This window comes from Rhinoderma darwinii, chromosome 1 (assembly GCF_050947455.1).
Source record: "Rhinoderma darwinii isolate aRhiDar2 chromosome 1, aRhiDar2.hap1, whole genome shotgun sequence".
Classification (NCBI taxonomy): Eukaryota; Metazoa; Chordata; class Amphibia; order Anura; family Rhinodermatidae; genus Rhinoderma; species Rhinoderma darwinii.
Window position 1 is genome coordinate 49682770 of NC_134687.1, and position 22125 is coordinate 49704894.

The following is a 22125-nucleotide window of genomic DNA, read 5'->3' on the forward strand; positions in this document are numbered from 1 at the left end:
GGTTTTCATCCTGTATTTACTCTTGATTTTCCCCACAAACTTCAATGGAGAAAATATGCATAGAAAAACATTGCACTTGCTTTTTTCATGGTAGTATTTTCTAGAAGTGTTTCTGCTGCAGCACTACTACTACTGGTACATGTGAATGTAAACGGCTAAAAAACACAGTGGTAAATAATGTAATGTGAACAGGAACAAATAAACATACATCTGGTCGCTGCTATAATACACAGGAGCAGCAAAATACCAACAATAGAATAAAATCAGACCATTGATTGATTACATTGCTGTAACAAACAAGACTAGAGCTCCCATACTACCTGCAATGTCTGTGCAGTCTCCTCTTCATGGTTTCCTCCTTTTAACCTGTTTACCTAATAAATGCTGTAATATAATAGTAATAGTTTTTGGAGGGCTGCTGCGCATATTGGAGTAGTTTGTCCCTCTCGGGCCGCCGTGGTTTCCTTAGTAACGGAGGAGGTTTGCGCTGCAGATACCTGATGGTGTTCGTGACGCACGGAGAAGGCAGCACAGGCCGGGTAAGTACCGGCGATCATGACTAAACTCCACAACACCGGAGTCCTATAGCGCCCCGACTGCTGGAGGACTACAACTCCCAGCCTGTCGCTCCAGTTACACGTACGCTGTGGAGGTTCCCGGGGTGATTGGTTGTATATTCCATTCTGCAGCCTATTCTATTACCTTGTTCTGCGGTGTTTGCTGGCAGGCTGGTGTCCATGATAAAGGAGCATTAAAATCAATATAAATCCTTCATTCCGTTCAGCCTTATCTGTCGCTGGGAAAGCTGGGTGACTACCAGTATGGCTGCCGCTACAGCTCACCTAGAGGTTGCCAGCCACCCAGCTTTCCCAGACTCCTGAATGTGAGACCTGCCTAATTATACAATGATACAGCCCCAGTATAACTAGATTTGCTGTTCTGGGGTATGAAGTTGCTGGTGACAGCCCCTGTAATGGCGTCCATATTCACATACTTACATCCGTGAGATTCCTGAACAATGTCCTATAAAGCGTCACGCTGTCCACATCGCACAAGATTTGTGGCCTTCTGCCCATTTATATAGGACACTTCCAAACCTACGGCATTTGAATCACAAATAGTGCATACGACCCCCTTTATGAAACCCAAAATAATACTGAGCCCAGATCAGACCCCCAAACTAGGTACTCGACCGACGGGCCGGGGACGCCACCCGTGACAGGGCAGCGTGGAGGAATGTGGCTCTTCTGCTGCAGCGCAGGACGGACGTTTCTCCTTTATGAGCAGCGCTGGGATCCCTTAGGGCGCGGATACCATTGAGCAGCCTCACTGAGCACTGGGGGGTGTCAGGGAATGGTGGGGTCAACATCTCTAGGCCCAGTTTACACGTTCCAGAAAAGCTGGTGGATTTCCACACGTGGATGCACTCCATCGAGGGTTAATCCGTGTGTGAATCCGCTGCGCATCTAGCGTCAAATCTGCGGCCGAAATCAAAGATGAGCCCTGGCAAATCTGAACTGTGTCTACACATTCCATCCTTACTGTTAGTCCGCAGCTCGTGCCTTCACCTGACGGCAGGCCCGGGCCCCCTAAAAAAAAATACACACCTCAGACCAGACCTTCCCCTTTCCTCTTAATACAGATCCTAGACCCCATTTAATTTAGACCTTCGACCAGGCCCCCCTTTATTATAGACCTCAAACCATACCCCCTTAAAGGGATTGTCTAGAACTAGCTTTCTCTTCAGAAACCGTGCCACATCTGTCCATGTGGTAGTATCTAGTATTGCAGGTCAGCCTCATTGCCAGACGCAAACCATGGACCTGAACGGCGTGGTTTTTGGAAAAAGAGCAGACCCCTTTTTCTAATATTTGACAACCCTTTTAATTAGATCTTAGGCTTCATGCCCACTTCAGTCTTTTCCTTCAGGGTGCTAGCCGTTTTTCTGACGGCTAGCACCCTGACCCATTCATTTCAATGGGGCCATGCGCACTTCAGTTTTTTTGACAGTCCCGTTGCTCCATTCCAACCAAAGTAGAGCATGTCCTGCTTTGGACCGAGATTCCGTGACCGTGAGGCCCATGCAAGTCAATGGGGCCGTCAAACAAACTGAAGGCACACGGAAGGCATCCGTGTGCCGTCCGTGTGTGACGGAGCCGTTGCCTAGCAACGGGCGGGCGGGCAGAAGTACATTAGAGATATTACACTAATCGGCAGCCACTTCTCTCTATCCATCACTGATACTGAGAAGAGGCTGCTGATAAAAAGCAGTTCATACGTACCCGGTCGTTGTCTTGGTGACGAGTCCCCCTTCTTTCTCCAGTCCGACCTTCCTGTATGACACTGCAGTCCATGTGGCCGCTGCAGCCTGTGATTGGCTACAGAGGCGGTCACGTGGAATGAAGCGTCATCCCTGGAGGCCGGAAAGGAGGAAAATGCAGGCAGTTCTGGGTAAGTATGAACTGATTTTTTTTATTTCATTAAAATTGTATTTTGCGAGTGCCGAGCATGGTCATTCTTCAGCGCTAGTCACTGTCCAGGGTGCAGAAAGAGTTACCGCCGATCAGTGCAACCTTGCTCTCTCAGCACCCTAGACAGTACCATGCTCGGAAACGGAAACCAGACGGCCGCTAAAACGGGCACACGTATTCGTCAAAAACAGCCGCTAAAACGGTGAAGGAAGTGTGTATACCAGATCCCCTTTACTAGACCTCAGACTCCTGCTTAACGTAGTATACGTCACAGCAGTTAAAACAACGGTCCTCACACGGACGCATGTATTTCAATAGGGCCATTCACATGGCCGTTGTTTCAACAGACCATGTGGAGGGTCCGTTGAAAAATAGAACCTGTCCTACTTTGTTCCGTTTTCACGGATCCCTCGATAGACTCAAGTCTATGGGGATCCGTGAAAACGGGACCTGCACGGGGGCAACTCGGATGTGAAAAACGGCCGTTTTTCATGTCCTAGTTCTCCCACGTTCATCTGAATTCGGCCTTGTACAGACCCAGACCAGGCATGCAGACACTCGCGTCTCCACGTTCCTGCTCTCCTCTTCACTCTGGTGCCTCGGCAGACAATGTCCTGACACCAGCCCCGCAGTCGGGAGGTTGTTTGTGGTCGCACCCGGGAATGAGTGCAGGAACGTTGTGAGATCTCCCCTTTTACCACGTGTCTTGTGCTTCTATTCTTCCCCTGTTAGTTACACTTTCTGACAGGTGCATGTAATGGTCCTGCACATTGCTAGATGTGGACCATCATGTACTGATGTAGCTTCACCGCGGTCCGTAATCTCTATGTGAACATCTTCCCCCTGTCACCCACAGAATTCATGCACCACCATATAGTGAAACCTTTATATGTGAAGATTGTGATAGGAAATGTAAGTATTAATTGTCCTTCTCTTATTTGTAGAACACTATGGTCAGAAGATGTCGGCACCCTCTAGAGGCCAGTCCAGAAGTATAGTATCGAGAAGCAAGACCACTCCGGCATCTTCAGCTTCTGCAAACCCGGCCAGTGCAAGTCGCCCGAAACCAAGCGACAAGCTGAACCCCAAAACTATAGACCCTGTGAGTGGTTTTATATTCTTCACTACATCACTGCTGTATGGCGTTATCAATGTATAATTACACGTGGAGCAAAGCGTTTTTTTGTTTTGTTTTTTTAAAGGGGTGATCCATAAGGGGAACCACTACTTATATGCCCCTATAGAGCCAATGTGCACCATAAAAGGGGGTTCCCCTGCTACAAGGAGTGACTCTTCATTCGTCACTCTTGATACTTACGTGGCTGCCCGTTGAGTCATGTGTTGGAGAAGTGTGGATTCGTTAGTGGTAACTTCTAATTGCTGGTGGTCCCAGCCACCGGACCCCTGTGATCAGCTCATCATCATGGGAGCTGCAGAAGGAATGGGGGTTGTCTTGCTGGGATATCCCCTTTGACTCTTTAGGGCAGAATTGTTAGTGTATTGTTCTAATAAATGGAAAACTCCGGCATAGACTACAACTTTCCATTTTAATCCTTCAATATACTGCGTTGTGTGATGGATCATTTCTAAGCAGCAACTCACTGATGTTCAGTTTTTAATAAAAGCAAGCATGGACTGTGGGGGACAAACCTAGACCTGCATGCTCTTAGTCATTCACATAGAGATGAAGGCAGAAGGATTACCTGCAGTCCTATGTAAAAAAAAAAAAAAAGTGAAGTATATTGGTTGTTGCTGTACTAAACTGAAGCTTCAGTATAATGTAGAGTGCTACACCGTGCTATACTAAATCATCCGTCACCTAGGACCATCATACTGATCCTGGGTCCGGGAAGTGGGTAACATAGAGCAGCCATTTTTACTACCTAAATCTGGAGTTCTAAGGCTGGTTTCATGCCATGTTTGGGAGGGTTAATGAATCCCAGCACCATGCTTTCAGTGGACCACCATTTCTGAAAATGAAATCGGTGCAGTGATTAGCTGGTCTGACCACTGAAACCCCCAATGAACCGCGGTGGAAGTCGCAGGCAACATATTCGCTTCTGCAGCCTATTGTGCCGTCTTTGTAGTTCATGGATAAATCTGGTCCACCAGAGCAGGAGACGCTAATACTCAGCAGATATACATTCTGCCTCGTAGAGGGGGTTCTGGGGGGACGCTCCTTTTATGATGTCCAGATTCTCTCATTGAGCATATCGAGATCATTGGATGAAATAGATGTTATTGGTTAAGATATTTGCCATATGTAGCAGTAAGGCTTCGTTCACATCTGCATCGGGGTTCCGTCACACCTTTTACGTCAGGGGAACCCACGAACGGAAACCATAGCTTTCTGTTAGCATTACCGTCGATCTCAATGGTTGCTAATGGTTTCCGTTTGTCTCAGTCAAAAAATGGAAACCTTATGGAACAGAATCCATATCGCAGTCGACTACGCTATTCTGTAAAAAAAAACAGAAACCTTACTTAATGGAGACAAACGAAAACCATGAGCAACGGAAGTGTCACCATTGCTAACGGAAAGCTATGGTTTCCGTTTGGTTTCCGTTCGTGAGTTCATCTGACGGAAAGTTCTGACAGAACCCACGTACGGAAGTCTGATGCAAATGTGAACAAAGGCGCGTGGTATCCGCTCAAGCGCGCTGCTCCGTCTTCAGTTAATGTCTTTGATGTTTTTTTACTATGTCATATTTTAGTCTAAGGCTCCATGGCATGTAAATATACTGTAAATGTGAAGTTACGCTTTCAGTGCGGCTCTTGGTTAGATATTTTATGAAGTTAATGGTCAGATATCTTGTTTAATATAATAACTGTAGACTAGACTTAAAGGGGTTATGCGGGGACCAAAAATGATTAGCAGTGTAGTCCCTGCAGTATGTGAGCACTCTGCTAATATACACTCCGGTCATGCTGAGATTGTCATAGACATTTACAGCGCTGCCGGGGGACAGAAAGTCTTGTTGCACAGCCTTTTTTGATGACAATACGACTCTTTGTCACGTGACCGACCCCGCTGTACTCCATGTAATCGGTGTACTACTGCTCCTGCTTGTACAGCGGGGTCGGTCATATGACAAAGAGTCTAATCATTTTTGGTCCCCCACATAACCCCCTTTTAATAAAGACTGAGTTTCGGCAATTGCACATTTTTTGCTTTTCGTCTAGCTGTCGCGTTGCTGTATTCCATTCCCGGCTCCGTCAGTCAGCATTAATGTGTCTTTTTGCTTACAGTTTGCTGAGACCCAGCGCTCTTCCTCCGCATTTGAAGCGATCTATTCTAAAGGAGGAATTCCTTGCAGGTAAATTCACCCGTGTCAAGTTTTTGCATATAGAGACCTTTACTTTAAAGAATCCGGCAGAGTTAGGGTAGGAACACACCAGGCGTGTTCTGGTGGGATATGCTGCGTCAAGCTTCGCAGCGTATCCACCCTGAACACCGCAGGGAATGCCGTCCGAAATATCGCACCATAGCAGGAAATGCCGTCCGTAAAAATAAAAAAAAAACGGTCATGCTTACCCCCTCGCTCTTCTCTGTGTGCAGTCCGGCCTCCTCGGATGACGTGGCAGGTCATGTGACTGCTGCAGCGGTTACATGGGATGAAACGTCATCCCAGGAGGCCGGACTGGAGCAGAAGCAGGGTAACCTGGGTAAGTATAAATAATTTTTTGTTGTTGCGATTTTTGCAGCTTAATCGCTGTGATTCCGCCGCAAATGTCGCAACACACACCACTTTGTTGTGGCTTTAAGCACCTCATTGAATTTAATGGGGGAAACCTGCAACAGAAGAGCTGCGTTTCCGCAGCATTAATTGACATGCTGCGGTGGAGGAAACCGGCTTTTTTCCGCTGTTTGGGGATGAGATTTGTTGAAATCTCGCCCACACTGCTGCTACTGTAATACCCTGCGGATTGTCCGCCACTAATCCATTGCAGAAAATCTTCATTGTTTACGCTGTGTGTGTTCCTACCTTTACTCTGGTTCATGGCGTCCTGATATCCCAATCACAGTCTCCTCTGCTGTGTAAGGCCCCCGGACACACCGCGTAATTGCTGCACATTTTCCATCTGCATTTGCGGATGGAAAATATGCAGCATATTACAATAGCAGCAGAGTGGATGAGATATTAAGATTTCATCCACATGGCGCTGAAAGTTTCTGTGCAGAGATTGACCTGCAAAAATACAGAAAGAAAGCAGTTTTTCTTACATTGATTATTATTAATGACACACTTAACTTGTTGTGCAAGTTATTACAGTCGTTACGTTACCAAATATGTATGGATTATTTAATGTTTGTGGACTTAGATTTTGACGTCAATTTACTGTAAAAAAAAAAAAAGGTGCATTTTTGTTTTTTTACAGATTTTTTTTATTTAACATAATTATTTATTTTATTATCTGACAGCATTTTTTTTTTTAAATTCCATAGGGGGTTTTTGGTTCTAATTTTGTATCCTTTAACTATAATGTACTGATAGTACACAGGCAGTTGTTAGGGCAGACCTGTACCTTAAAAGGACCCTGGGCTGTCTGTCCATGTATGGTGTGTCCCTCGATCGCGTCACAGGGATTCCCTGTGACGCGATCAAAAGGGCTCCGGGGCGGGGTGGTCCCCCCTTCTCATTTCCCCTTGGAATGCCACAAACCGCTTTGAGCACGGAATTCATAGGAATAACTGAGGAGATCAGAGCTTTCGCGCGGGAACTAAAGACAGAACATTGCGGGCACTGTGCAGAGTGTGCGCCCATGTTCTCTGTCGTAATAATGACTAAATTCATGTATCAATATTTCTCTCCCAAGATTCCTTCTCATCAAAGATGGCCACACTGGAGAAACGCTCTAAATTTGACAAATTACATTTAGATTAGTCATCAATATATTGCGCATGCCTTGGACCAGGAACCCAGCACAGTCTATGTCATCAGTATAACTACTCCTCTCACTCATTTACATTTTTTTACAGGCTGGTTCATGGTTCTGTAAAACACAAGTTACAATGGGAGCGTCCTCCGGAAATGATACCATTCGACCCTCTTCTCATAACTTTAGCTGAGGTAAACTGCTGTTGAAATGTAATAGGGGGATATGACAAGAGGTATTCGGCAGCTTTGTGGTGTAAAAAAGCGCACATTTTGGTGCACATCAGAGTTGCGCTAAAATTTGTGACTTTTTACTTTTCTCGTTGCTTTTCGAAAGTGCTGATAGGGGGGCAGGGTTTAGTGAAGGGAGCGGGGCCTCCGCTAGAACGACAGATTCATCATAAATTACACCAGAAGCTGACGTAACCTATGGAGCAAATCTACACCTGCCTATAGCGTATATTTGCGTTTCTGTGACACAGACAGACTAAAATGTGCCAAATATATGAAGAGATGTGTACAGCGCAACCTGTGTGGTGTGATCCCTGCAGCAGGTAGATCTTTTACTACTAGAGTCACACTTCAATGGAGTCGCACATCATTCACTTCTGTTGTAGCAATTGTGCCAAGTTGACCAATGTTGCAGTCAACATCCGCTTTGGCGCGATCCACGGTCCCATTCACATTGTGCAGCCCGAAAAGCCCCTCTAATGGGAATTTGGAAGTTGTGCCATTAGTTTAGTCTGAAGTTGTCCATAGTCACTGGGTCCTACTGTCGTATTAGACATTGTATATGCAGGTTACTTATTGGATATTTTGATGAATGTAATACGGATTATAATAAGATATTTGTACATTCTGTGCATTTAAATATTTCATAGCGGTTTTGAGAAGTCTGGAAAGCAGAGACTTTACGTTTTTCTCATATTTAAAGTGCACAAGTGATTGACTGCCATTTAACGTTAGATTACTTTCCAACAGCTGTCAATGCGTTTTAGTAGCAGGGAAGCTGCTGCAGTGTAATTATTGTAAGGTGTCTCCCACCTATCATCCATTGCGGAGATTAATCATGCCCCATCACAACCACTTTCTATATCTGTCAGAAGCCGCTGTGACCGGCAGAGTTGTGCACTCTGTGCGTCCATGACATCTCTCAGGAGAAATGAATGAAATCTCCTCTATTTTCAATGTAAAAATGTAAATGCTATGATGAAAGTGACATGTTTATTCTGGACTGTGTGAATTCTGTAATCTCCGTTTTGTGGCTCTGCTGCCGCTCTGCAGTGTTCTCCCATAATACTGTCCTAATACTCTTTCCTTGTTAGATCTATTTTTACATTTCTTTCATTCTTTAAAGAGGCTCTGTCACCAGATTATAAGTGCCCTATCTCCTACATAATCTGATCGGTGCTGTAATGAAGATAACACCAGTGGTTTTTATTTTGAAAAACGATCATTTTTGAGCAAGTTATGAGCTAGTTTAGATTTATGCTAAGGAGTTTCAATGGACAACTGGGCGTGTTTTTACTTTTGACCAAGTGGGTGTTGTAAAGAAGTGTATGAGGCCGACCAATCAGTGACTAATCAGTGACATACACCTCTCATTGTTCCAGCCCTGCTTCTTTCACTGCACAATCACACTGTCCTGTGGATCATGCTGGGCTGGAACAATGAGAAGTGTAGGACACGGATTAGTCACTGATTGGTCGGCCTCATACACTTCTTTACAACACCCACTTGGTCAAAAGTAAAAACACGCCCAGTTGTCCATTGAAACTCCTTAGCATAAATCTAAACTAGCTCATAACTTGCTCAAAAATGATCGTTTTTCAAAATAAAAACCACTGCTGTTATCTTCATTACAGCGCCGATCAGATTATGTAGCAGATAGGGCACTTATAATCTGGTGACAGAGCCTCTTTAAGCAGCAGTTCTCTGGACAATGGCTTTCCTATTGCCTGCTCTCCTTGTTTAGTGCTGTGTATGAATGAGAGTCTGAAACATGGAAGGGATACAGGGAATCAGTACTACCTGTTCCTATATCAGTCACAAGAAGAGACCGGGAGATAGTACTATCTGTACCTACATCATTTACAGCGGTAGGGAAGTACTACTATTTATACCTATTGCATATACAGCTAGAGACATGGTAGAAGTACTATCTATGCCTACATAATCTACATAGATAGGCATGGAGAGTACTTCCCTATCTCTAGAAATGATGTAGGCACAGATACCACTTCTACCATGTCTCTAGCTGTATATGAAATAGGCTTGGATAGTACTGCTCCTATTTCATATACATCTAGACATGTTAGAAGTACCATATGTGCCTACATAATTTAGAGATAGGGAAGCAGCACTATCCATGCCTATTTTATATGCAGATAGAGACATGGTAGAATTACTATCTGTGCCTACATCATTTACAGAGAGATACCAAAAGATGTACTACTTTTGCATACAATGCTTTCGGCAAGTCTTCAGACCCTTTTACTTTTTTCACATTTTCTTATGTTTATCCTTGTGCGAAAATAATAAAAAATTCAAGTTGTTCCCCATCATTCTGCACTCCATACCCAATGATGACAAAGTGAAAACAGAAAGTTAGTAATATTTGCTAATTTATTAAAAAGAAAAAACTAAAATATTGCATTGACCTAAGTATTCAGGACTTAGTTGCAGCACCTTTGGCAATGATAGCAGCCTCCAGTCTTCTTGGGTATGTTGCCACAAGGTTTGCACACCTGGATTTGGGCATTTCTGCCATTCTCTGCAGATCCTCTGAAGATTTGTCAGGTTGGATGGGGACCATAGGTGGACAGGCAAGTTCAAGGTCTCTCCAGAGATGTTCGATTGGGTTCAAGTTAGGGCTCCGGCTGGGCCACACATTCAGAGTTGTCCCCCCACCACTCCTGTGTTGTCTTGGCTGTGTGCTTAGGGTCATTGTCTTGTAAGAAGTTGAATCTTTGGCCCCAGTCTGAGGTCCAGAGCCCTCTGGATCAGGTTTTCATTAGGAATATCTCTGTACTTTGCTCCATTCATCTTTCCCTCAACCCTGACCAGTCTCCCTGTTCCAGACTGAAAAGCACTCCCACATGCCGCCACCATGCTTCACTGTAGGGATAGTATTGAGCAGGTGATGAGCAGTGCCTGGTTTCCTCCAGACATGACACTTAGAATTGAGGCCAAAAAGTTCAATGGTGGTTTCATCCGACCACAGAATCTTGTTTCTCAGAGCCTGAGAGTCCTTTACTTGCTCTTTTTCAAACTCCAGGCAGGCTTTCATGTGTGTTTTACTGAGGAGAGGCTTCTTTCTGGCCATTCTGCCATACAGCCCAGATTGGTGGAACTCTCCAGTGATGGTTGACCTTCTTCACACAGGATCTTTGGAGCTCAGCCTAAGTGACCATTGGGTTCTTGGTCATCTCTCTTACCAAGGCCATTCTCCCCTAATTACTTGGATTGGTGGGGCGGCCAGCTCTAGTAAGAGTCCTGGCTGATCCAAACTTCTTCCATTTAATATTTATGGAGACCATTGTTCTCTTAGTAACTTTCAGTGCAGCAGAAGTTTTTTTTTTTTTGTACCTTCTTCAGACACACAAATACAGTCTCTGACCTCTACAAGCAGTTCTGTCCTCCTTATGGCTTGGTTTTTGCTCTGATATTCATTGTCAGATATTCTATAGACTGCGGTGTGTCTTTCCAAATCATGTCCAATCAAATGAATTTACCACAGATTTACTCCAATCAAGGTGTAGAAACATTTCAAAGCTAATCTAGAGATATGGGAGGCCCCCAGTGCAAAATTTCAAGTGTCATAGCAAAGGGTCTGAATACTTACGTCCATGCGAAATTTGAGTTTTGAATTTTTAATAAATTTGCAAACATTTTGCAAATTCTATATTCAATTTGTCATTATGGGGTATTAAGTACAAAATGATGGGGAAAAAACGTGAATTTTTATTTTAGCACAAGGCCTCCACATAACAAAATGTGAAAGGGTCTTAAGACTTTCCGAATGCACTGTATCTCATTTACAAGGAGAATCTGGGAGTCCCTACTATTTTCGCATACATCGTTTATTGAGAGACAGCGAGGCAGTGCTATTTGTTGCCTAAATTATTTTGTATGGAAAGGAATTTTCTGCTTCCCCAACAAGGCCGGAGCCACATTATATTGAAACCTGCACATGGAAGAGGTTTGCACCAGACTATATAATGACCTGTAGTCTTTGTACATACACATTTATAGAAAAGGTAATAATAGCGCTATTCAGGAACGTGTGGAAAGGGGCGGATTATAATATAAAATATAATTTTTTACATTATGCTCATCAAAAAGCACAGACACTAGAAACATATTTTTGCTTCACAATGGTTTCATTTTAGGATTTCCGCATTCATTCCTGCAAGTTGTGTAACTCACTGCGTTTCCCGCTGGATGTTGCTTGTCCGTGTGCAGCTGAAGTCACCGGGTAGCCTGGGCCTCTTGTTTTTAACCCCTTCCAGCACTGCACCATAATAATACGATGTGGGGTCCGAGCACTTCCTTCACCATAACATACTATTATGACGCCACTATGACAGCCAACATCCCGCTGCAATGGCAGGGATCGGAGATGACTCTGATCCTGGCCGTTTAACTCCTTAGATACCCTGGACAGTGGCTACTGCGGAACCTAAGTGGTTTTACAGAGGGAGGGGACCGTAAGCCTATCTGCACCCCCGCAATGCTTTCATGTATGTGAACCACAAAAAAACTATTATTTTCAATAAAGTGTTTTACAAGTATAAAATATATCTGGATCAACATAATTTGAGACAAGTTAACGTGTTATTTATACCACGTGGTGAAGGCCATAAAAACAAATCCAAAAAACTGATAAAATAATTTTGTGTGGGGGGAGGGGTTCACACCACCCCCCGACCACCAAACAAAAAACTAATTTATACCTCAAAAACAAGACATCATACGGTTACGTTAAAGGAAATAATGTAAAGTTATGGCTCTTGGAAATGCGGTGGTGAAAGTGTGGACAAAAAATCTGCATCCTGGAGACCCAAATAAGGGTTAAAACTGACAGCTATTCTTGTTTTCTTTCCGTGTCTCCTGCTCAGGGTCTCAAAGAAACCAGACACCCCTACACATTTGTATCCCAGGAAGGATTTAAGGAATTACTGATGGTTCCTGGTGCTGCTGAAAAAGCTCTGCCCATCTTACCCAAACTGGCAGCTGCGTTGAAAGGTGCCCTCGTAGGTATTCCTCATACCTGCCAATCATCAGACATGCAGGGATCTTTCTTCTCTTCTAATCCTAATGAGATATTGAAACTAAACTTGTGTCTTTAACTTGTGTTCATATGTGATACCCAAGAAGAGGAGATTTCACCCCACCAGTATGAATCTGATTTAAACGCACGTCCATGCGGCCACTTCGGTGGATGTGCCGTGCAAATAAGTCTATTTAGTATGTGGGTAAATTGATGGTGCTCTATGGACATAGATGAGAACCCCCCCCCCCCCCTATAGAGTCATGGGGTCGGATCATAATGTACATTTTACTATCTATGTTTTATTTATTTAAAGGTCTTCAAATAATAAAAGTGTAATTGAAATATTACTAATTGTTTTGTTCATGGTGAATGATCAATTCATAGGTAAAACCACGTAAGTTATACCTTTACCTATTTCAAGGGGCTTTCCAACAATAGACTTTTGTCATATCCCTAGGATATCTTCTAGGTGGGGTCCAGTGCCTGCGTTTTTCGGATATTTGAGTATTTTCATATAATATAGGCTTTGTTTACATCTGCGTCGTCCCTTCCTTTTATAACAGAAGCTACGATGCGGTGCCGAAACCGTTGGACGAAGGATACCACCGGCGCCTTTAGGGTCAGGGTCCGTAAAGGCTTCCGTTGTTTTGACAGGGAGAGTAGTGCTGCTTTCAGCAAGAGCATTCTCATAATATCTGACGGAATATGCAACTTAGACTCTAAATAAAAATATGACCATAGCCGTACAGAATTGTCTGTCTGACTTTCAGGTGCACGCTGACGGCGGCGTTTTTGAAAGAGGACTCCATGGTTTGGTGCAGCTAAGTGCTGTTGTGGGGCCAGCGCTGAATGTTCATCTGAAGAATCTATTAACCAGTGTAAGTCGAAGGAGATAATTGTAGATTATATATGTACCGTACATGCCGCTATTGGATAGCCATTACATTACACCTTTATCCTATGGTTTAGTGTATAGAAAGTACATTGGATACTGATACATTCCCGTTTACAGTGTGACTATGAGTTTTTGAGTCTTTGCTGACAGTTTTCAGGAAACAAAAATTATATTTTGATTCCACTTAGGGCCTGTTCACATCAGTGTTCGGTTCCGTTGATGGGTTCCGTCAGGGGAACCCATCAACGGAAAGGCAAACGGAAACCATTAGCAACGGAAGCATTACCATTGAAATCAATGGTAATGCTAACAGAAAGCTATGGTTTCCGTTTGCTTTTCCGTTGATGGGTTTTACGACGGAAAGGTCTGACGGAACCCATCAACGGAACCGAACGCTGATGTGAACACAGCCTTGAAGTTCAGTTTTGCTATCACATTTCTTTATTAATGCCCATGTTCCCTGCGGTTTAGTTGTATATAAATAATTGATACTTTGTGTCATTGTGGGAGAAATATTCGGGAATAAACACCTTTTCTGTCTTGATTGAAAAGATCCCGGTTGGTTTGTTTGTTTAGACTTATAAATCATTTACGCTCATGTTGATCTCTGACACTTAAAGGGCTCCAGATGTAATGAAACAAACTTTTATATATTGGGTAAATTTAGCAAAGTTGATTTTAAAGGGGTTGTCCAGTATGAAAACCCATTGTCATATACCATATTAGTGAGCTCTGAGTTAATAGAGGGGGGTCCTCTGTTCAGGATCATTATCTCTTGGCCACAGTGTAGAGCGGTTACAAAGAGCGTCTGTCGCTCTGGAGGACCTGACCTGTCCTGTCCTGCATTACACAGACTACACATTGATATAATGACACTGTGCAATACTTCATTTTCCTTCTGGTGGCGCTGCAGGGAAACTGAACTCTTACTGCCAGGTTTCCCCACAGATTATAGCTGATCGCTGAGGTCCCAGCATGGTAACACTTTGTGATCAGTTTATTGTCAAGGGAACTGTCCAGTAGGGATTGCCAAAGCGGAGAGCCCCTTTTAAAGTATTTTCTCTTGTATTCAGTCGTGTTCATGGCATTTCTATGTAGTCAGATATTTCGAGAAAACTTTGTCAAGAAAACTCACCCGTGTAAAACTGCAGCTCCCGGAAAAAAAAAAAAAAAAATAGGTACGATTTGGCTCTTTTGCTATTTTACCTTTTGGCAATAAACCACATCTGCCCTTTCATTGTACATAGTGACGCCCCACGAGTTATCCACTTGAGGGAATCTCTAGCTGGAGTACCGCGGCCCCTTCTCTCTGCTGATTGGCGATAGTCCTGGTACTTAGGCCCCTGACGATTAAAACATTGATTGCCTATCCTAGGGTTTGGCCTTTAAAGGCTTTGTTTTATTTAAAAAATAAATGTATCATGGTGTTTAATGCAACTTTTCAATTGTTTTTTATTAAAAAAAATAGTTTTCCGTTTTTGAGAAACATCTTCTATCTTGTACTGAAACCGAATCCGTCAGGTCAGCGGGACTGACGGCTTTGGTGATAGCGGGGATCCACCTGTTATCGATTTAATCTAAGCCATGAACTTAGATGCGATGGATAACAGGTGGATTCTGCGTGTCCGAGACAGGCAGGACCCGCTGTTACCGCAGCCAAAATGTGTTCAAGAGTTGACATCGCCTTTAATGGTTTACTCTTGTAGAAATTGGCGCATTATACGCTTTGTTTTATTGCTAATGAAGTATACAAAGAAAGATAATGTGCTCCTTAACGTGCGTGACGTATTAGAGCTATACCTTGCTGTATCGAATTCATGCTGATGTAATGGTTTCCTCTTTTTTTTCTTTTATAAGCTTTCCAAAAGATTAATGGACAAAAAATATAAAGATGGAGTCACATCTGCACTACAGAAGCTGGAACAGTATGGGGGAAAGGTAAATATATGCAGCGGTGAAGGCGTGGGGTATGCTCTTTATACCTTACAATATTGCCCAGAGCTTTCTATTCTCAAACCAGATCCGCGAGGACCCCGGGCACAGCAGCCATTACATGCACCATATTCTTATGTCTCTACACTATAGTTTCTTCTGTCGAGGCTGCAGTTAAAACACTGCAGACTCCTCCAGTACAAGTGGCAAAGCGAGTGTAACAAAATGTGTACATATGAGATTGACATTCATACTTTTTGCAATCCAGATTGTGTAAATCCAGGACTATATGTATAGCTGCCGCCGCCATAGGCGCTGTGTGTTAATACTAGGTACATTATTTAACCATGAAGTTTCACAAATGTTAAGGGCTCCTGCATTATGGATCCATGTTGTACAGATCTGTAATATGGCACCCATACAAATCTATGGGGCCATACTGTACCTCCATGTGCCTCTTGGTTTTATAAGGAGGCATACAGAGGGTTTTTTGTGAATTCAGAGTCCATGAGAAAAAAAGTTGCCAAGTTCCATCGTGTGTCGTACTACGGAGATATTTTAGAGAATAATAAAGTGCCTCATGGAAGCAGCACATGGCGCCTACAGGTCTGTAATACTGAAACATAGGGACTCCGAATACCGTTGAACAGTTCTCGAGTCCAATTATTCTAATTGGACCAATGCACAATACTCTTCAGGCATCCAAAGTTTGCCAAAGCAATAGTATCGCCCAGCATGCAGGGGCGTCTCTCCCGGGCGGGACACTATATCTGGACTTTAAACACATGTTTTGGGGTGTCATTGATTTGCACTTGTCATAGTCTGATGTGTACAGACTTATTACACTCGTCTAAATTAAGACCTCCGTAGCTTAATTGTTTAAAATGCGAAGTAAATTGTACCTTTTTGTGTTCTCTCCTATATAGGAAAGCCTGGGATTAATCAAGTCTAAAATACCGACTTACTGCTCCATATACAGCTGAATGTTGGGGTAACCGCTGACACGTGTGGATCTACAGTAATGTCAGTCTGGAGATTTCACATGGACCTGGACTCAAACCTACAGTAATGATGGTGGCCGCTCTTTCCTTCGTGCTTAAACCAATTGGATGTTTACTTAAAAGTCAATGGAATTCCGGATTATATACAATACATGTAACAATGCAATAGTAGGAAATGTTTCCGGTTTATTTAGATTGGAGCCAATGTGTGGTAGAGTAGCCGAGTGGTGTAGATTGAGCTTCTCATGTCATTATATCCGTGCACTTTACTTGTTCCCTTATATCAACACTCTAGGTCTTTATGAAATGCAAATTTCATTCTCTTTTGACATGTTCTAAAAACCTGCTGGAAGATGATACCAGGGGCCGAGAACTCAATCTTTTCCCATAAAGAAGTGTATATGTGTAAAATAAAGCACCACTTTCTCCTCCATGGTCCTGCTCTATTGGTCGGGTCTTGTGCATGCGTGAAATGAATAGCACTTCCAGCCCACCAACTAGAAATACGGCATAAGGGACTAGACCATTTTATAACCCTAACTTAAAGGAGTATTCCGATTTCAGCAAACACATAGTATTCTTTATGTAATGAAAAGTTATACCATTTTCTAATATACTTTCGGTATCAATACCTTGTCGTTTTCAAGATCTCTGCTTGCTGTCAGACAATGGGAACCTTTATGGTTTCCTTCTAGTAGATAAAAACCTGTCTTGCTTATGTGATGGACGCACAGTGCTCGGCTTGTTAGAAGACAAAGCTCTGCTAACTGTACTGTAAGTCTGTGTTTGCACATCGCAGTCAAATCCCTTTTTTGGCACCATTTTCACTAAATCTTGGCAAAAATGTGATATGGCCACAGCATGTGAATACAGCATATCTGTCATAAGCACATGGACAGACTGGAAATAAATAACGAAGGTCCTTATTGAATGGCAGCAAGCAGAGATCTTGAAACCCACGAGTGATCGATACAGAAATCAGAAATAAAAAAATTATAAATTTGCATTATACAAAGAATAAGGTTTGTTTGTCAAAGCCAGAATATTCCTTTTAAAGTGTAACTAAACTTTTAAAAATCTTTTGACATGTCAGAAGTTTTTATCGGTCGCGGTCCAAGCACTGAGATCCCCAGCGATCGCTAAAATGCAGCAGCAGAAATGCTCGGGTGAGCGATACTGCCACTTTGTTTCTGATCGTCTTTCCTCGGAAAGCCAAGCGAGCAGTGTACAGACTTATAGACTTTCTATTGAGCCCGTACACCGCTCTCTTGGCTTACTATGAAGTCCGTGCACTGCTCGCTCGGCTTTCCAAAGAAAGCCGATCAGAAACTAAGCGCACGTCAAAAGTTTTTTAAAACTTTAGTTACCCCTTTAAGAAGTGTTAAGTCCCCGGAGTCAATAGATGCTGCAGATCTGTTTCCATTTTCCATTCTCTTAAGGCTTCAGAGTGCTGTGTTCTAGATACATCTGTAAAAGTTAAGGAACCATATCAACTTTTTGTTCATTTTTAAAGATTCCATTGACTCAACACCACTAGTACTTATGCTGCAAATCCCTGGGTGACTTCATGTGGAAAATCATTGCTTTGTGTTAAGTCCAGTATCTACTCGAAATGCTGTCTTGTGATCATATTGAAGGTTTCGTTTGTACAGAATGATGTATTTCTTTGCAGAATCATCACCGTGTAGCTGCGCTAGCAGGGCTATAAAGTATAAAAAAGTGTTTGCCTTAACAAGTTCAAAGTTAAAATCCAGTATTGTTCAATTACAGTCGTTGTGCGATTTATTATAGGAGCGTTGGCAGTCAATAAATTCATATCAATATTACACCCAGCACAAAGTGAAAAGCTGAAAGAGGGTTCACCTCGCACTACCCTACAAAAATAGCCAAATAATAAACCACAAGTTATCACTGAAGTACAATATGCCTTATATTAGTTGTCCTGTTTATACAAGACAAACAGATGAATTCCTATTTGTAAAACATGAAGTAGTCCATTAGGGAATGGATAAAGGCCAGGTGATAAACAATGTACCATTACATTAGAGCTTTAAAAGGGGAACTCGGTGACATCACTGCATCTGTAAGGGGGCTGCTCTGGGAATCACCCGGTTATCTTGTATAAACAGGACGAATACAATTTACATTTGGAGACATTTCTGCACTTTTTCCATTGAGGACGCGTCTTTATTTACATTATTAAAGTATTCCTTAAAGTTTATGGACACCTTTGCAGTGAAATGCGTTTTTTTTTTTGTTCATTTGCTTCCTACCATTTTATTGCTATGGGGTCTGTGTAACTCCTTGAATATCTTCTGATCTAGATGTCGACAGCACGCTGCTCCTGTCTGATATCTGCTAAGAGAGACTGCTCTCCCTCCCTCCTCTTCGGTATAAGGCATTCTTCACAAGAGCGTGTCCGATTTGCTTCCGCAAAAAAAAAGGACCGTTCTAGTTGCGTCAGTGTGGCTTACGTGTGTCATCGTTTTTCTTACCATTTTCTCCTCTGCAAGCATTGGCTTGTTTAAAAAAAAAAAATTCTGTATTTCTTTAGCAACTGATCCATGAAAAACAGACAGTACATGGATGTTGTCCGTGTGCTGTCCTTTCAATTGATTTCAATGGGAGTTTTTGGGCATATTCAGCACTTGGGTCAGGAGGTTTATTTTTTTTCTCAGCGCGCTGATTAAGATTCAGCGCACTGAAGACACAGCACTGGTTTCCAGGCTGATTTACACGCTGAAAAAGTGTTGGAATAAGATTGCAAATAAAGTGTGTGAAGAAGGCCTTAGAGATACAAGCAGGGAGGGGGAGGAGGTTGTACAGAGCAGAGTGTAGAGAACGATTAAAACATCCATAGCAGAGTTTTTTGGGAGGGGAGAGATCACACAGGCTCTATCAGAGTGTAAAAAGTGAGGGGAGAACACAGGACAGCGTCTGAAGGGGAAGAACACACACTCATTGTTTGCATAGTTGAGGGGCTTGGGGCTGTACAGGTATATATAGAAGGAGAAAGCAGTATAGTGGTGAAGCTGTGCTAGTTCATAAGAGTTGGTGAAGGTGGCAGCCGCATCCTGGAGTCACAGAACACACACCCAGCATGAATTACTGAGAGAGACACGTGAAAAAAGCAGCAGGTTTCAAACTACATATCGGGGTGTGAAAATGAACGAAGGATTGGAGATTGGTGCTATATACTTAGAAAATACAACACCAACCGTTCTAGCTTTACAGGAGCGCCTACTGACATCGTAGGTTTGCCACATTCACTCTTCCTGCTCAATCCTCAACCAGGATATCTAAACGTTGTATGACAGCCCAAATCCATTGTATAATTGGTGCTACACTGTAAAAGAAAACCTCCAGCGGAAACATAACTCTCCATCACCCCACCCTGATTGTCTATATGGTACTGCACTTCCTTTATCTATACTGTACTCCGTTTTCTGCAGTATGGCCTCCTAGCCGCTTCTGATGAGACACCATCTTGATTTTTAATTGTCATCCTGCCTCTATGCTTTTAATCCCATAATGCGACCGTGTAGCATCGTAAGGGCAGCTAGAGCCAGTACTATTTCTGCCTGCTGGGAGGATAGATTAATAACCCTTCCCTTTATAATCTCCTCTATAAGATACAAGACCAGTCAGGGAGGCTGAGCTGTGATCTCCATTATAAGGCCCCATGTACACGACCATAAAATCGCCTGTGATTATGGACCCATTCATTTCTATGGCTGACGGACACCTTCCCGTAAATGCGGACGGCTGTCCTTGGCCGGCCTTGCCTGTAATTTTACAGGCACGATCATGTGCATGGGGTCTATGGCCGAATTCAGGCGAATGTAGAGTACGTCTGTGTGACGGCCGTTAAAACAACTGCAGTCGTATGGCTGCATGTATTTCAATGGGGCCATTGTTTCAACGGACCGTGTAAAGGGTCCGTTGAAAAATAGAACCTGTCCTATTTTATTCCGTTTTCACGTATCCCTCGATAGACTCAAGTCTATTGGGATCCGTGAAAACGGAACCCGCACGGGGGCACCTTGGACGTGAAAAACTTTTTCACATCCGAGTTTCACCACGTTCGAGTGAATCTGGCCTAACTGTGACAGGAGCATGTCTAATCATCTGCAGTAACTGATAGGAGTTTCTGTCATCCCCTCTAAAGACCCTACGTGACCCCTGGAGAGAACGGAAAAACGAGTAATGCATCGGGGGTCACTATGAGGTCACATGACCAACAGAAGAGAAGGATTCACTTAATTTTCAGATAGAAAAGAATAAATAAGTAAAGGTAATACTCACTGAATTATTTATATCTATATATATATTGGGTGAAAAGGTAAATAATGAAAGAAAAACATTTTTTACTAGAGTGCTGCTTTAATATTCCGCTTCTTCAGCTTCTTCTGAGTCATACAACTAGAGACTGGATGAACAGGAGTATTTGCATTGCAAGGTGAACCTGCATATTACATTCACTTTTCATTCCTGTGTGTTATGCAGTATATGGCATAAATCCTAGCTACGATACTATTCCCCCCCCCCCCCCCCGCCAAAAAAAACCAGAGGAATTGTTACCGTGTAAGCTACAATTCCACCGCATTCTCCCCTGAGCCGGTGACATACATGGTGCTTTTCTTACCATAAAATAGTATTATTCCGATCCTAATAGATAAGACCCATTCACTATACTCTCCGGCATCCTATGGGTGGCCCTGGCAACCGTACTGTCCAGTGTGTACTGGTGTCTCTCCATGCCGGTTGTCACATAGGACGGGAGATCAGAGTTTGAGGGACACTTTTAGAACATACAGAGGCATGGAAAACAATACTGTTGACCACTTTGTACCCACCGTGTCTATTCTGCAGGCACAGCGTGGATCCAGCTCTTCCCGTCTTACAGCACCATAGATCTCCGCTTCCCGAAAACTGTGAGGGGAAGGGGCTGAAAGAGCACTCCAGGTTTAGGAGGGTTTCAATATTTTTCCCATAGTGTACCATTCATTGTCTTTAGCAGAAATGGTGGATTTTCAGGTTCTAAAGGAATGAACTTTAACTATATCCTGCAACTCCAGATTATTGGTCACGTGACATTGGCTCGACAACCACAGGGTTAAATAAAATGTAGCACTATTTCCTTTTAATGTGGTTTTCGGTGTATATCAAAACTTCCACACTTCATAATCTGGATGTCTCATGAATAGACGCCCCACCGAGGCTTATTCTCACCGCATGCCGTTCTTCTCGTTCAATGTTAACTTTTGATCTATTAAATAAAGAAAAGCTCTTTCTGCCAAACTTTTATTTGACTGTTAATGGAATAAGATCCAAAGATGACATGCTTATGAAAGAAGGTTTTATTGTAGTCAGCTGCTATGGCTTACAGTACATAAACACTCCCGTACAGGGCTGACGCTCAGGATTATACATACAGGACGGGTCCTCATTCTGCACATTCTATACATTGTTTGCTAATTGTGGGAATTTGCAATATTCAATTTCAGTGTCTGATAAGTGATGAAAGGAAATGCAGATTTGCAGTGTATTTTACGGTCCGGCACCTAACAGTTTGCTATTCATCGGTAATGCCATTTTTGGGTAATTGTTGGCCGTTTATTCTTTCCGTTATCAGTAATCGACCCCGAAAGTGCACATCCGTCTTTCCTATTGT

General features: G+C 43.0%; 1 protein-coding gene across 2 annotated transcripts; it reads left to right on the forward strand.

Moving 5' to 3' along the window:
- The first annotated feature begins 434 nt into the window (after positions 1-434).
- Positions 435-18215, forward strand: PACRGL (parkin coregulated like). 2 transcript variants are annotated; one of them, XM_075858571.1, is made up of 8 exons: positions 435-539; positions 3416-3573; positions 5721-5788; positions 7453-7543; positions 12469-12603; positions 13394-13501; positions 15376-15456; positions 16377-18215. In XM_075858571.1, the coding sequence occupies exons 2-8, from the start codon at positions 3433-3435 to the stop codon at positions 16431-16433; spliced, it is 681 nt and encodes a 226-aa protein (XP_075714686.1). In that variant the 5' UTR covers positions 435-539; positions 3416-3432; the 3' UTR covers positions 16434-18215. The 2 variants fall into 2 exon arrangements, with proteins under 2 accessions (XP_075714686.1, XP_075714695.1); XM_075858580.1 differs by lacking the exon at positions 435-539 and adding an exon at positions 546-639.
- The last annotated feature ends 3910 nt before the right edge of the window (positions 18216-22125 follow it).